The sequence below is a fragment of the Grammomys surdaster genome, unplaced genomic scaffold (genome assembly GCF_004785775.1).
Source record: "Grammomys surdaster isolate TR1022 unplaced genomic scaffold, NIH_TR_1.0 167, whole genome shotgun sequence".
Taxonomy (NCBI): Eukaryota; Metazoa; Chordata; class Mammalia; order Rodentia; family Muridae; genus Grammomys; species Grammomys surdaster.
Genome location: NW_021604615.1, coordinates 6536608 through 6548748, shown reverse-complemented (window position 1 = coordinate 6548748; position 12141 = coordinate 6536608). Strand labels below are relative to the sequence as shown.

General features: G+C 50.2%; 1 protein-coding gene across 4 annotated transcripts in view; it reads right to left on the bottom strand.

The window, feature by feature from the left end:
* Positions 1-6433: 6433 nt before the first annotated feature.
* The window catches only part of Arhgef7 (Rho guanine nucleotide exchange factor 7), a 109680-nt gene continuing 103972 nt past the window's right edge, over positions 6434-12141 (bottom strand). For 2 of the 4 annotated variants that reach the window (XM_028766387.1, XM_028766385.1), the window contains 4 exons: positions 9979-10078; positions 9684-9738; positions 8139-8645; positions 6434-7201 (listed from right to left, as the gene is read on the bottom strand). In XM_028766387.1, the coding sequence (XP_028622220.1) occupies positions 8523-8645; positions 9684-9738; positions 9979-10078 (278 nt within the window). In that variant the 3' untranslated portion in view covers positions 6434-7201; positions 8139-8522. Of the gene's footprint in view, positions 7202-7245; positions 8646-9683; positions 9739-9978; positions 10079-12141 lie in introns of those variants that run through there. The other 2 variants (XM_028766384.1, XM_028766386.1) reach the window with 2 other exon arrangements.

Here is a 12141-nt window from a genome sequence, read left to right as displayed (position 1 = left end):
CGGCAGGCACATGGAAATCAATTCCGCCCAACAGGACCCACGCCTGCGTCCATCCGAGAGCTATCAGCCCCACAGTACTGCGAGTTGGGTTCAAGTCTCTCCTTCCTGCAAGCTACTCATGAAGAATCCTGATCTTGGCTGCAGGATCAGACTTTTAAATCTTGCCATGTGACTTTTGTTTTCTGGGAGCCTGTTTTTGCAGACACTGTTAGTGTGCAACCATGGACAAAATCAAGGTCCCCTCTGTACGCAGGAGATGGAACAAGGTGCTGTGAGCCCTAGGCCTACATCCCCCAAAGTGGGTCCCTTCTGCTTGCACTGTGTCACTGTGCAAATGTATCCCTGGAAGGGGGCTGTAATCGTGACAGCCTTTCTTTGCTCCTTGCTGGAAACTGCCATGCTTCAGTATTTTCCAGGTGTTGCAAGAACCCCAAGTGGGTGAGGGCTGGGGAGTGAGCTCCTGGAGATGGTCCCCTTTCTAACTGTAATGCTCTACCAGGGCCCTCCCTGCAGCACACAACTGAAGGCCAACACAGGGCTGGAGTCTACAGAGACCACAGTGCTTTCATCTCTTGCCAACGTAGATACAATACTTAATTAACTTGGTTTTATCTGTAAACAAATGTGGTTGGCATTTAATAACCAAGAGGACGTGCGTAAGAAGTAGCTCTTGCAAACATGGCAACTTTACAGAATTAAAAGCCAGTAGCTGCACAATATGAGGGAAATTAATTATCCTGGGAACTACTGCTCCCTGGAGTGAAGTTGGTGATCAGCTTGTCACTGAAGAAGCAAGTGCAGTCAGATGCAGAGGAACCGGTGGTCTGTCTGTGGAGGACGGTGAAGTAGGGATTGGCTGGGTGGAGGGCGGGAAAGCAGGGATTGGTGGAGGGCAGGGAAGCAGGAAAGCAGGGATTGGTGGAGGTCAGGAGGGCAGGAAAGCAGGGATTGGCTGGCAAAGCTCTCTGTCTTTCAGTTTCTCAAATTTGCGAAGAGCAGAGCCCTGCCACCCCTGCCACCGGGCAGAGCTGAGCTGCAGGAACATCTGGGCTCAGTGGAGCGGGAGACCCAAGTCCAAAACAAACCGCCCAGGGCTCAGGTCTCTGGTGTGTTCAGAGATATAAGACAAAAACGACAAAATCCAGGGCTTCCTAGGCATGGCGTGAAACAGATTAGAGGAGTCAGCACCCTTGTAGTCTGGAACCCCTAAACCATTACCACAGTCATCATCTTCAACCGCAGTGGCTTCAACACCCTTCAGTCTTCGGGTCTTTCATCTTTCACTTTATTTCTATTTAGCGTTTTTTTTACTATTAATAAAAATTGTTAAACTTGCTCTTGACCTATCGAAAATTGATCTCTAGACAAATATTCTATCTCGCACCATGGTTTCTAATACATGTTTACATTTTTTACACAAACAATTATTACACATTTACATATTTTTACACAAACAGCAGTGAGTGTTCCGGTGGGGTTTCTATGACCTGTGCACCCCGCTTTCTGCCTTCACCTGCCAGGCTGACTCTGGATCAGTGGTGAATGAGACACACTTTACTTCTAGTCAGAGAAGCTTGCCTTTCCATTGTCACTAATGTGCTATGTGTTGACAGTAAGCCCCAAACCCCAGAAGACGGCCACACACCCTTATTTCACAATCTGCACAACCGAGTGGCTGGTTAGAGCAGCGAAGAGTTGGAATGTTACAGATCTACATCCAAACAATCCAGGGCCTGCATTAGTCCTAAAACAGCCATTTATTGCCCTACTTCTAGGTTAAACTTAACGTGTAGAGCCTGTTACAATGTATCAATATACCATTAGCAGCCACACAGCCAAGAGCCAATGATGTAATCTCATAGCATCTGAAACCTACTATGAAGGCCCAGTCTCCCTGTTGCCAGTGCATGTTCCCACCAGTGTATCACTAAGGGTATTGACTTGTGATTGTCTTTTGATTTGTAACTATGGATGTCTGTGCAACTGTTCCTGGTCACTCCCATTTGTTTCCTGAGGTGGGGGCTGATACTTGCATGTGCTGTGTCTCACCAGTTACCAGAAGATGGGGGAGTGTCCAACCACAGGTGTGTTAAGCAGTACACATGCTTGATGCTCAGCTGGCTATCGCAGGGCCTCCCTTCCACACACCTGCCCTCAGGGCTTCCAAAACAACAGAAAGTAATTTAGAGCAGAGAACTGTCCTCATTTAAGGAGTGTCTAACAGTGAATTCTGACAAAGGCTCCTTGAGGCCTGGCCTGTGATTGGCCACAACATGGACAGCCAAGGAGCCTCAACAGGCCAGTGCAAACCTTCCTCAACAGCACCCTGGGAGAAAGGCTAGAAAGCTAAATGCTTTTAGAAGGGAATGACACACCAGCTAGCCTGCCCCTCACCCACAGTTCCCTTCTGGGAGGCAGTGCAGCAGCCCCCAACTATATTATAGGCAGCTTTGCACTTCCACACAGCAGTCACCTGCTGCTATCACTGAGAGGGATGGGGAGGGGCAAGGGCAGAGGAAAGGGAGGAAAAGAAATAAGGACATGAGGATGGGCTGGGGTAGACCCTGAGAACAGGACTTCTTAGGAACAGAGGTACCCCAGCATTGCTGCAGGGCCAGATGCTGGGTGCAGGAGCCAGACTGGGAAACGGGGAAGCACTGAGAGATGAGGAAAGCCAGACTAGGGGCAGGGGAGTAGGGAATCTGCAGGCAGATTCACAGACCAGGGGCTGTTGTGCAGAAGCGTCTCTATTGCATGCTATGGATAATAGTGTCCAGAGTTGTCCAAGTCTGGTCCAGAAAGTTCTGCCCTCCATTTGCATCTCAGAATATAAGGTTTTAAATGTGTTTGATCCATTTTGAGTTCTTTGAGCAGATAGGGCAGGCCGGGAGTCTAAGTTAACACACCACAGACATGGTTGCTCATCCGTTCCCTGCTGCATAATAGACAATATCAAAGTGAAAGAACCAGTCTGGGTGTCCCTCAGCAGAGGAAGAAAAAAAACATGCTATGTCCACACAGTGGCATCTTATCCAGCCATAAAGCAGCAGCTCTGTCACTGGCAGGAAGGCATAGCACTGGAGACTAGCATGTTAGTGGATGAGACCCCAAGAGACAAACAGGCCATGCTTTCTCTCACATGTACAACCAAAGTTAAATGTGTGTGCACACGTTACATCAAAACAGAGGGGAGATGATTTGGGGAGAAGACTGGCAGTTGGGGAAGGAGGGCAAAGATGAGGCTAACAGGGTGAGATGTGTTCAGAGCACACAAAATACCAGCACGAGAGCCATGATCTCCTAAAACACCAATAAAAAACCAAAAGGCACATTCACACGGGAAGCCAAGGCTCCTGGCACTTGGGGACCAAGAGGACAAGAATGCTGGGTGGGGCTCCTGGACCCGGGCTGGGACACACACAGTGACATTCAGAAAGGTCCTCCCTGTAACCCAAGCTCCTGTCCTCCAGGGACAGTCCGAGCCACCCTGCCTAGACAGCAATGGACTGAGAGGTGTGCACCTTCCTGCTTCTCTGCTCACAATCTGCCATCAGGAGCGGACAGCGGACAGTACTGGGGGCTGGAGGAGGCCTGTGTGTTCTGGGATGAGGAAAGGGTGGTTACTATGGAGGCAGTCAGGGATGGGACAGATAGGACAGGAGGGGGCAGCAGGCCCTGGTTGTGAAGGTGGTGCCTCCTTCACAAAACACACCTTCCGAGCCTCAAGCTGAGTGGGTCGGAGACTTGTGGTCTCATCTGAGGGTCTGAGAAGCCTCATGTCCTGCCAGTCCTCATCACCAGACTCACAAGCTTCAAGAGGCTGTGGTTGTGCTGGGCAGCAGATCTCCTGTCTTGTAACCCACTTACCATCCCTGATCTGACAGGGAAGATTGGGTACAGGGCAGAGTCCCCGAGAAACCTGCAGGCCATGGGACACTAGTGACCTCCACTGAGCTTCCAGCCTGTTGACTTGGTAAATGCCCTTCTCCTGGAGCCCCAACTTTGCTACTGTGGTCTTTTAAAAAGAGATTCCCCAAACCACGTTAGAAGCTGGCCCTGGGGTCTGGAGAGAGCAGCCTGTCTACCTGACCCCAAGAACATCCATGTGCTTTCAAGTACTGTAGAGACCTGAGGGGCTGTGCAGGGACTGACAGAAGACCCACAGCTGCCTTTTCCCTTAGAGGATGAGTGCTGCCACTTGGGGAACAATCTGTGAGAACTGCCCAGGTATGGGAGGCAGATAGGGACAAGTCCTAGCACCTGTGTAGCCCACGGCATGGCAGCCCAGGGCACAGCTTCCAGTGCTGGGGATAGAGATGTTTAAGATAGCATCTACACCTCTACTGCCAATAACCATGAAGGCTTACACCTGCTAATTCCAGCACTCAGGAGGCAGAGGCAGGGGGAATGCCACAAGTCTGAGGGCAACCAGGGTTAGCCTGTACACTAATTCCAGCCCCTGGAAGGCAGAAGCAGGAAGATGGCTGCAACCCCAGGGCCACCGAGTGACTCGACCCCATGCACGCACAGCAACATTAGGACTGTAACACTGCCAGGACCCATGCTACACACAGGAGAATGGGAAGCTCCCACACCCTACTCTTGAGCATGTCTGAGAGCCATGGCTACTTGCTAGCAACTGCCCCCACCCCACAAAGTGGTCTGCATTCCTCAGGGAAGTCGATGAGCCAGACAGTGCAACTTAATTGGGCAAAGAGATGTCACAAATGTACACTTTGGCCTTTGCCTGTCTCCTAAGTCTTGTGACTTGTACTCAAGCACGCTCCTTGCATTTCCTCAAAAAGTAGGGATTTCTAGAATTGTAAAAGCACTTCAAAAGAGGCAAAGGTGTAACGTGTCTCAAACCAGGCCAGTTCGAACAAGTGTCCAGAGCACATGGTCAATTATAACACAAATCTCTAGTCATTTTTGCCTGAAGAGATTTTAGGTTCTGACTAGCTCTGGGTTCCCTCATCTGAAGGGTGGTTGGCCAGGGACTCCTCCACATGGTTGCCTTGGCAACTGACAGCACTGTCCACCAGAGCTGAGTCCTGCACTGCCTCAGAGCCCTTCTAGACAGAGCATCATCATTGTGTCCCAACAGGGCACACTTTCTGGAGGAGTTGCATGCCCCAAATCCTTACTGATTGAGCTTGGACTGAGGTCTGCCTCAACACCGCATGTAGGGAAGGTGTCTGGCCCACACCCGTATCCACCGCTTGCAGGCTTGCCTTCTGGATGAACTGAAGAACAATCTGGTAGGAGATGCTGAAGACCATAGACCACTGAAGTACAAAGCAAGGTGGGGGGCAAACTTAGGAAGGCCAGCTGCTGCTGCGTCTCTGAAATCTGCTACAAAATTCATGTCAGGTCTTCTGACCAACTTCATGTCCATGTTCCTGAGGTGAGCAGTTGTTCTTGGAGAAGTGCTACTGGGGGTGTGCTCTGAGGTTTCAGAAGACTGGTTCCACACAAGCACTCTGCCCTGCTTGTGGTTAGACACGAGCTCTCAGCTATTCCGGTGGTACTGCCTTTGCTCTGCCATCATGGACTGTAACGATCTGACACCATAAGCCCAGGTACACACTTCCCTCTGTAAGCTGCCTCAGTGTTATCAGCAATAGACAAGTAACTAACACACCAGGTTAGCTCACTTTCCTTGGGCAAGAGTAAGGTTTCTGAAAGCTGGCCCATACTACAGTCTAGATCCCAAGAGCCACCAGAGATCCTGGTGCTTAAGGCTTGGTAATACTGGGAGAAATGTGAACCATCAAAGGTAGGTCACTTGGGTGTGAAGGGACTATTAGTCCCTGGCCCTCCTGTTTGCACCTGGCCTCTTTAAGTGAACCCTTCATCAACACACATGCCTACCACAGGCCCCATGTGACAGAGCTACTTCTGAAACCATGAGCTAACACAAGCCCGCTGCCTTCTTCCCTAAGCATTCCAGAAACCTTGTCCTAAGTGTAAGGCCAGCATATCCCAGGTACACCGACGCAGCTCTTAGCTTTGCAATTCTGACTGGCAGCTTTCCCCAACGCTGAGGGTGTCCAACCCTTTGGACTGGAGGGAGAGACACGTTCACAGGGGATACTCCCAGCCTCCGGGAAGCCAGGTAGGGCTAACTGAACAGCACACAGTAATTTTCTTTTGTCATACAGTGATTCTTGTACTGATCCCAGATTCCTTAAGAACACTGTCTTTTGTTCATATCCATGCAATGGCCCGCATCCTAACAGCAGGTGTTATTCTGTTTGACAGGAGCTGGGGGGAGGGGGGTGAGAAACTACCCCTACAACTTCTGTTTCCTACTCTCACCATCCTTAAGTGCTCCCAAAAGATTGCAACTTGCAACTCCTGCATTGAACACATCAAATCTAAAATGCCAAGACACACACATGGAAATCATCTCAAGGAAGATGACGCAACACAGTTTGTGAGATAAGAAAAATAAGGAGTTTAATAATTCCAAGGGTGTAGCACACACGCTGCAGTAGTCAACCCCCGTGCGGTCTGCCAGCACCAGGTTTCCTGTAGTGTCCCAGGGAAGGAGGAGTTGGTCTGAAGTGCACAGGGCACACAGGCAGCAGCCGGGAGACAACGGTGGGGCGTCAGAGGCTGCTACAACTGCAGCATGGTTCAGAACGGAAAGTGCTTCACATCTACAGGACAGGAAATGGCTTGATCCCCCTCATCCCTTACAGAACATGGAGGACTTAAGAGTTGGTGAGAGGTGCCCTGTTGTTGCTGTTGGTATCAAAGCTCCACCCGCAGAGGCACAGGAGAGAGAAGTGTGTGTGTACACCAGGGCCGGTTTAAAAAGAACTGCTCTTGGGTGCAGATTCTCGCTCCCTGAAGAGCCTGGAAGACACTGGATCCTCAGAAAGACAAGGCAGCGTGCTGACAACGCTAACCACCCTGTGCAGGGTAGGGATACTGGGAACATGAATACTCATGGAACACTCCAAGTGAATCATTAAGGCAGGCCTGTAAGAAATTGTCCTGGGGCATGGACAGCAACCTCGGCAGTGGCAAAGATGGTCTTTGCTTCCTGTAGGCGGAGGTCTGCCCAGCACCGGGCACCTGTTGCCAGCAGTGGAGTTGCAAGGAGTGCTGTTCCTGAGTCGAGACCTGCTGTGAGAGCAAACACACTGGCTTTTGCTGCAGTGTCTTGGGTCAGCAGAGTGCCTGGAAAACAGGGCTTACCAAAAAAAAAAAAAAAAAAAAAAAAAAAAAGGAACACCTCAGCTTTTCTCACCCGGCACGGACTAAGCTGGTGCTAACAGGAGTGGGAGGCTCTGGTGGATCCTGACAGACACAACCAGCTAGAGTGTGGAGGAAAGAGAGAGCACAAACAGCCTCCAAGTGCCCACACAGAAACCTCCACACAGACGGGCGGGCAGGGCTGGGTCCCATCTTAGGGGGAGAGGCTGTGCTGAGGCCCAGCGGCCACAGGCTCCTCAGTGTTTAAAGACAAACACCTTTCTAAGGGAAAGGATTTCTGACCTCAAAACCACCTCTTTGGAGAAAGGAAGAGGACAGCCAAGCTCCTGAGGTCACTGTCACTGTCGCCAAACCAGGGGCAAGCCTGGCCCAACAGAAACAGGGCCTCGTGCCCAGGACACCAGCCTTCCAGGGCCTGCCTAGACCTGGGGAGGCAGCAAAGTAGGGCGTGGGCACAGCACTTGAGGGCTCTCAATGTGCTGCTCCACTCGGGTGTGTATTGCTTTATTCCTGCTCAGAGGGAGAGGAGGGCTTTCAGTGGCCTGGACAATGGTGACTGCAGCCAAAGGCAGAGCAGGGCTCGTGGATGAAAACAGCCTACAGCCAAACCCTGCCCAGCAGCACCGGCTAGAAAATATGGAATAAATAATACATCTATGTACAGGGTCACGATATACGAGGCTAGCCCACTTCTCCACACTGACCGAGGGCCCAGACAGGACAGGGCAGCAGAGGAGGGCATCAGGCAGATAGCAGTCTCCCCCCATGATGCCCTGGGCACAGTCATAGCTCAGGACTGGAATACTGCAGTTGAGAACAGACACAGAGTCACTGTGCCCGAGGGCCTGCTCCTGATGGCACCATGGAGCCCACGCTGCACACGAGTCAAGACAGCTGCCTGGGCATCTCCTCACCTTTCTGCTTTCAACACTTCACCAAGACAACTTCAGATCGCTGTGGCCAGAAAGGCTGAGAAGGAAATCCTAGCAGGAGGGTTAGCCCAGTCCCATCTCAGGTATGTGTTCAGATCTCAGTATTTACAAGGAGTACACAGGTATGCTATTTATAGATTCAACTGAAGTCCAAAAGCCAAAGGACTCTGGTCAGTCACTGCATGGAGAAGTGGCAGAGAGTTGCTCACTCAGCCCAGGCCTCAGTGTCTGTGACTCACAGGCAGTTCCTGCAGCAACAGCTTCATTACTGCTGCTCGCCTGATGGAGACCACCTTCCTCAGTCCTGAATGTCACTGTGCCTTGCCCAGGAGCTGCTGGTCTCCAGCCTGTGAGCATCAAGTCAGCCTATAGATTGGTCTCATCCCAAGCAGGGTCGTTCATGTTCTTTAGAACCTTCCTCACCAGCTTCTCCAGGTCCTTGCGGGCCCTCTGTTCCTCCTCCAAGGACTTCTTCATCTTCTTGTTGTCCTGTAAGGCAGGCAGATGACAGCAAGCTCACTACCTTGGCACCTACAACATCCCTCATCTTAGCTGAGTCCTTAGGTAGCCCAGGTTGGGAGGGGCTGGCCTAGCGGACTGAGCCGTGAATGTACCCTGAACAGTAATGGCCGTCTCCTACTTATACACATAAAGATAAGTTGAGGAAACATGGCAGAAGGAAGGGGCTGGTAACAGTGGCGGGAACAGTGTCTACAGACCTACTGCTAGCATTTTTAACTCCCCTGTCCAGCCAAATGCAGAAGAGAATGAAGCACATCAGGATGGAAGGAAAGCGTACTGCCCCGAACATGGGAAGGAGTGATAGGCACTGCCCAGTGTGTGCAGCTCCCTCGCCCTCAGGACACTGCTGCTCTGTTCCTCCAAAGCAAGGAGGGAAGAGAACCAGCCCCACATGTGCCATGCCACACACCCCAGCCCACATCATACACACAAAGTCATAAAAGCACAACTTAAGTTAGGCAAAAGACCGTCACACACATGGCAGGCTAAGTACCACGGTGCCCAGTATCCTATATCGCTCCAGCAAACCCAAGGCAGCTCGCCCCCAAACAGCAGGGCTCCACAGGCAGGCATCTCCTGCCTCTCACTCTTGTGTTTTAACATGAGAGTTTAGAGAATTCTTTTTTAGACTGTGTGTGTGTGTATGTGTTTGTGTGTGTGTGCACGTGCATGTATGTGTGCACTGTTTTATATGTGGGGTGTTTTTCCTGCATGCATGGCTGAGTACAATGTGTATGCAGTACCCACAGAGGCCAGAAGGCAGCAGTAGATGCCCCAGGATTGGCGTTGACAGATAAGCTGCTGTGTGGCTGTGTACACTGAACTTGGGTCTCTTAACCACTGCACAGTCTCTCCAGCTCTTGCCTGACACTCCTGAGAAAGGCTGCTGACTTTGTGGCTTCCTTTTAGTACATAATGAGCCTCATGTTTAAAACCGTATTTCCTCTTTTCTCCCATTTAAAAAAAAAAAAAAAGACTGATTTAAAGTAAATCTAGTTGGCTTACCTGTCTTAACTCTTGGACTTCATCCTTTAATGCGTACACTGTATCCACGAGGCTCCTGAAACAGGAGAGTGAGTAAGCACAAGAAAGGCATTGGTGGGCCAACAAGGCACAGACTGGCAGAGCCTCCAGGGCGGAGCCCACCTGGGTACTTCAAGCAAACCCTAAGCCTAGACCGTCACCCATCAGTGGGGCTGCACCCCAGCCTTCGGCAGACTTTAGAGATTGCGTCAGCCATGGGATGGAGTGGGGTGGGGGTGGGGGGAGGCAGCCATAACGGAATAGAAAACCATCTTACTTTTCCTCTATCACTGTCTGCCCGTTGCTCTTGGTTTCTTCGACTATAATTTTTTCTTCTTCTGGAAGCAATACTTGTGGAGCAGATTCTTTGCGTGAACCTGGGTCATTAAGAAGAGAAGGCCCATGTGACTGCACGCGAGGAGCAGAAAAGGGCGCCTACTTCACTACACACCACTTATCATATAGTGCCAGTGATTACACAGTAAAATCTTTGACCACTTTTCTCCAGCTGTCTGTTGACTGTGGCCAACCAAAACATTACAGAGCAAGGGAAACAGCAAAGGCAAACTAAGTAAAAATAGCCTCTTTTGCGACTTATTAAATTCTTTTAAATACGTTAATCTTCAACAGCAAGTACACTAAAGGTCTGACCACACTGCACTCAACACACAATCAAAGTTTAAACCATTACACCATAGCAGCAGTGCTGGAAAGACCAGACCAGACCATGAAAGAATGCGGAATTTTTGTGCTTAGAAATAAAGAAAAAGTCTGGCAAATGAAAAAAAGTTTCAGGGCTGGAGTGGTAGCCCAGTGTTAAGGGCTAAGATTCACAGCTAAAACATCTGAGTGTACAGTAACAAGTCTTTAAAAAATCAGTAACATTGTAACACATGGAAAAATTGGTAACATTGTAACACATGGTTTAGGAAAAATGAGGGTCTCAGTCCCCTTCAGATGGGCAGCAGGGACGCTACCCACAGCATAAGAGGCATACGGTCCTGGCACAGACACTGACTGGTGACCACCTCATATAACACCCACTGTGCCTCAGTCATTGGCCTTGAAAGGGAATGTACCAGAAAGAAGAATTACCCGGTATGATTATTCTTATTGTTTCTGATTATTCTCATTGTTTTTGAGCACTGCCACCAGACCTGCACTGGAGAAAGGATGGGCTCTGTATGAATATGGACGCCTGCTGAGGGCTGTGCTTGTCTCAGCTCTTCTGAGGAAAGCACCCGGCATGAGGCAAGATGACTGTGCACAAGGGGTTAATTTGCTTTTGTGTTTCTAGGGTGCCCTTTGTATGTCTTTCTGAAAGCATATCAGATTTTAAGGAGCATTTCTTGTGCACCCTTGTTGGCATGGAAACCCTAGAATAGTGTTTGAGAGAGAAAACTGTGAAGAGCAGCTTTGCCCGCAATTTAACCCAAGTCTGTGCTTCTCTGAATGACTCGAGGTGAGCCGCTGCTGTCTAGGTTTATGAAATGTCTCTGGCATTTAGGGACATATAGCTGTCCACCAGGGCAACTATGGGGCCTGGAAGACTGTGGTCTCGGGTACATGGCCCCAGGTCATTCTCTGTGTATCTGCCATGCCTGTTGCAGTGGAAGGTGCTCAATCAAGCCCAGAATGACAGAGACTGGAAAACATATTGGGAGTTCAGGGGTGGCCATCAAGACAGGTCTATGTCACAACTTTGTCAGTTAAAGAGGGGGCCTGTATACGGTGAGGTACTCCAGCCTTGACTCCCGTGTGAGTAGGTAAAAGGTTGTCAACATCCTAATATGCTGCTCAGAGTATATTCTTTGTGAAAGACTATCCAAAATGATGGCCATCCCACCTGGAGGGATTACAGCTACGTGGTCTACTGAGGACATACCACCTATCTTTCTCTCTGTGTCTCACTAAAGTCCTGGAGATGGTAGGCTTTAAGACACAGCCCTAGGGAGGAACATGTTTTAAAAACCACCAGCTGGCTGACAGTGTCAACCCTGCCCCCACCCTCAGCAGAGTGCAAGTGAGAGGCAGTTGTCCTTTCTGGACAGCCTCCTTGATTTAGCAGGAGCCTACTCTGAAGCTCCTTTCTTGCTGAGCATTGATGGACACACAGGTCCAGAGGGAAACAGAAAGCACCAGGCGTGTTGACATGTGCCTCCCACATGAGGGCCGGTGTCTTTAGAAGAAATTAATGCATGCTCAAAGTGTCAAAAAATAAGGATTCCAAAGATTTAGGTCTTTGAGCTGCTGGAGCCCAGCTCCTGGGTGAAGGGGTGGAACCAGGACAGCACTCGGGTGGCTCTGCAGGCTTCCCACCGTTATCCCGCAGCCCAGTGTTCTGCTTGGGCTGACTGCTGATGACTGTGTTAGCCCCAAATTAAAAAGTCTTGGTGACTACCCTGTCACGTTAAACTTACTATAGGCTTGAGAAGGACCG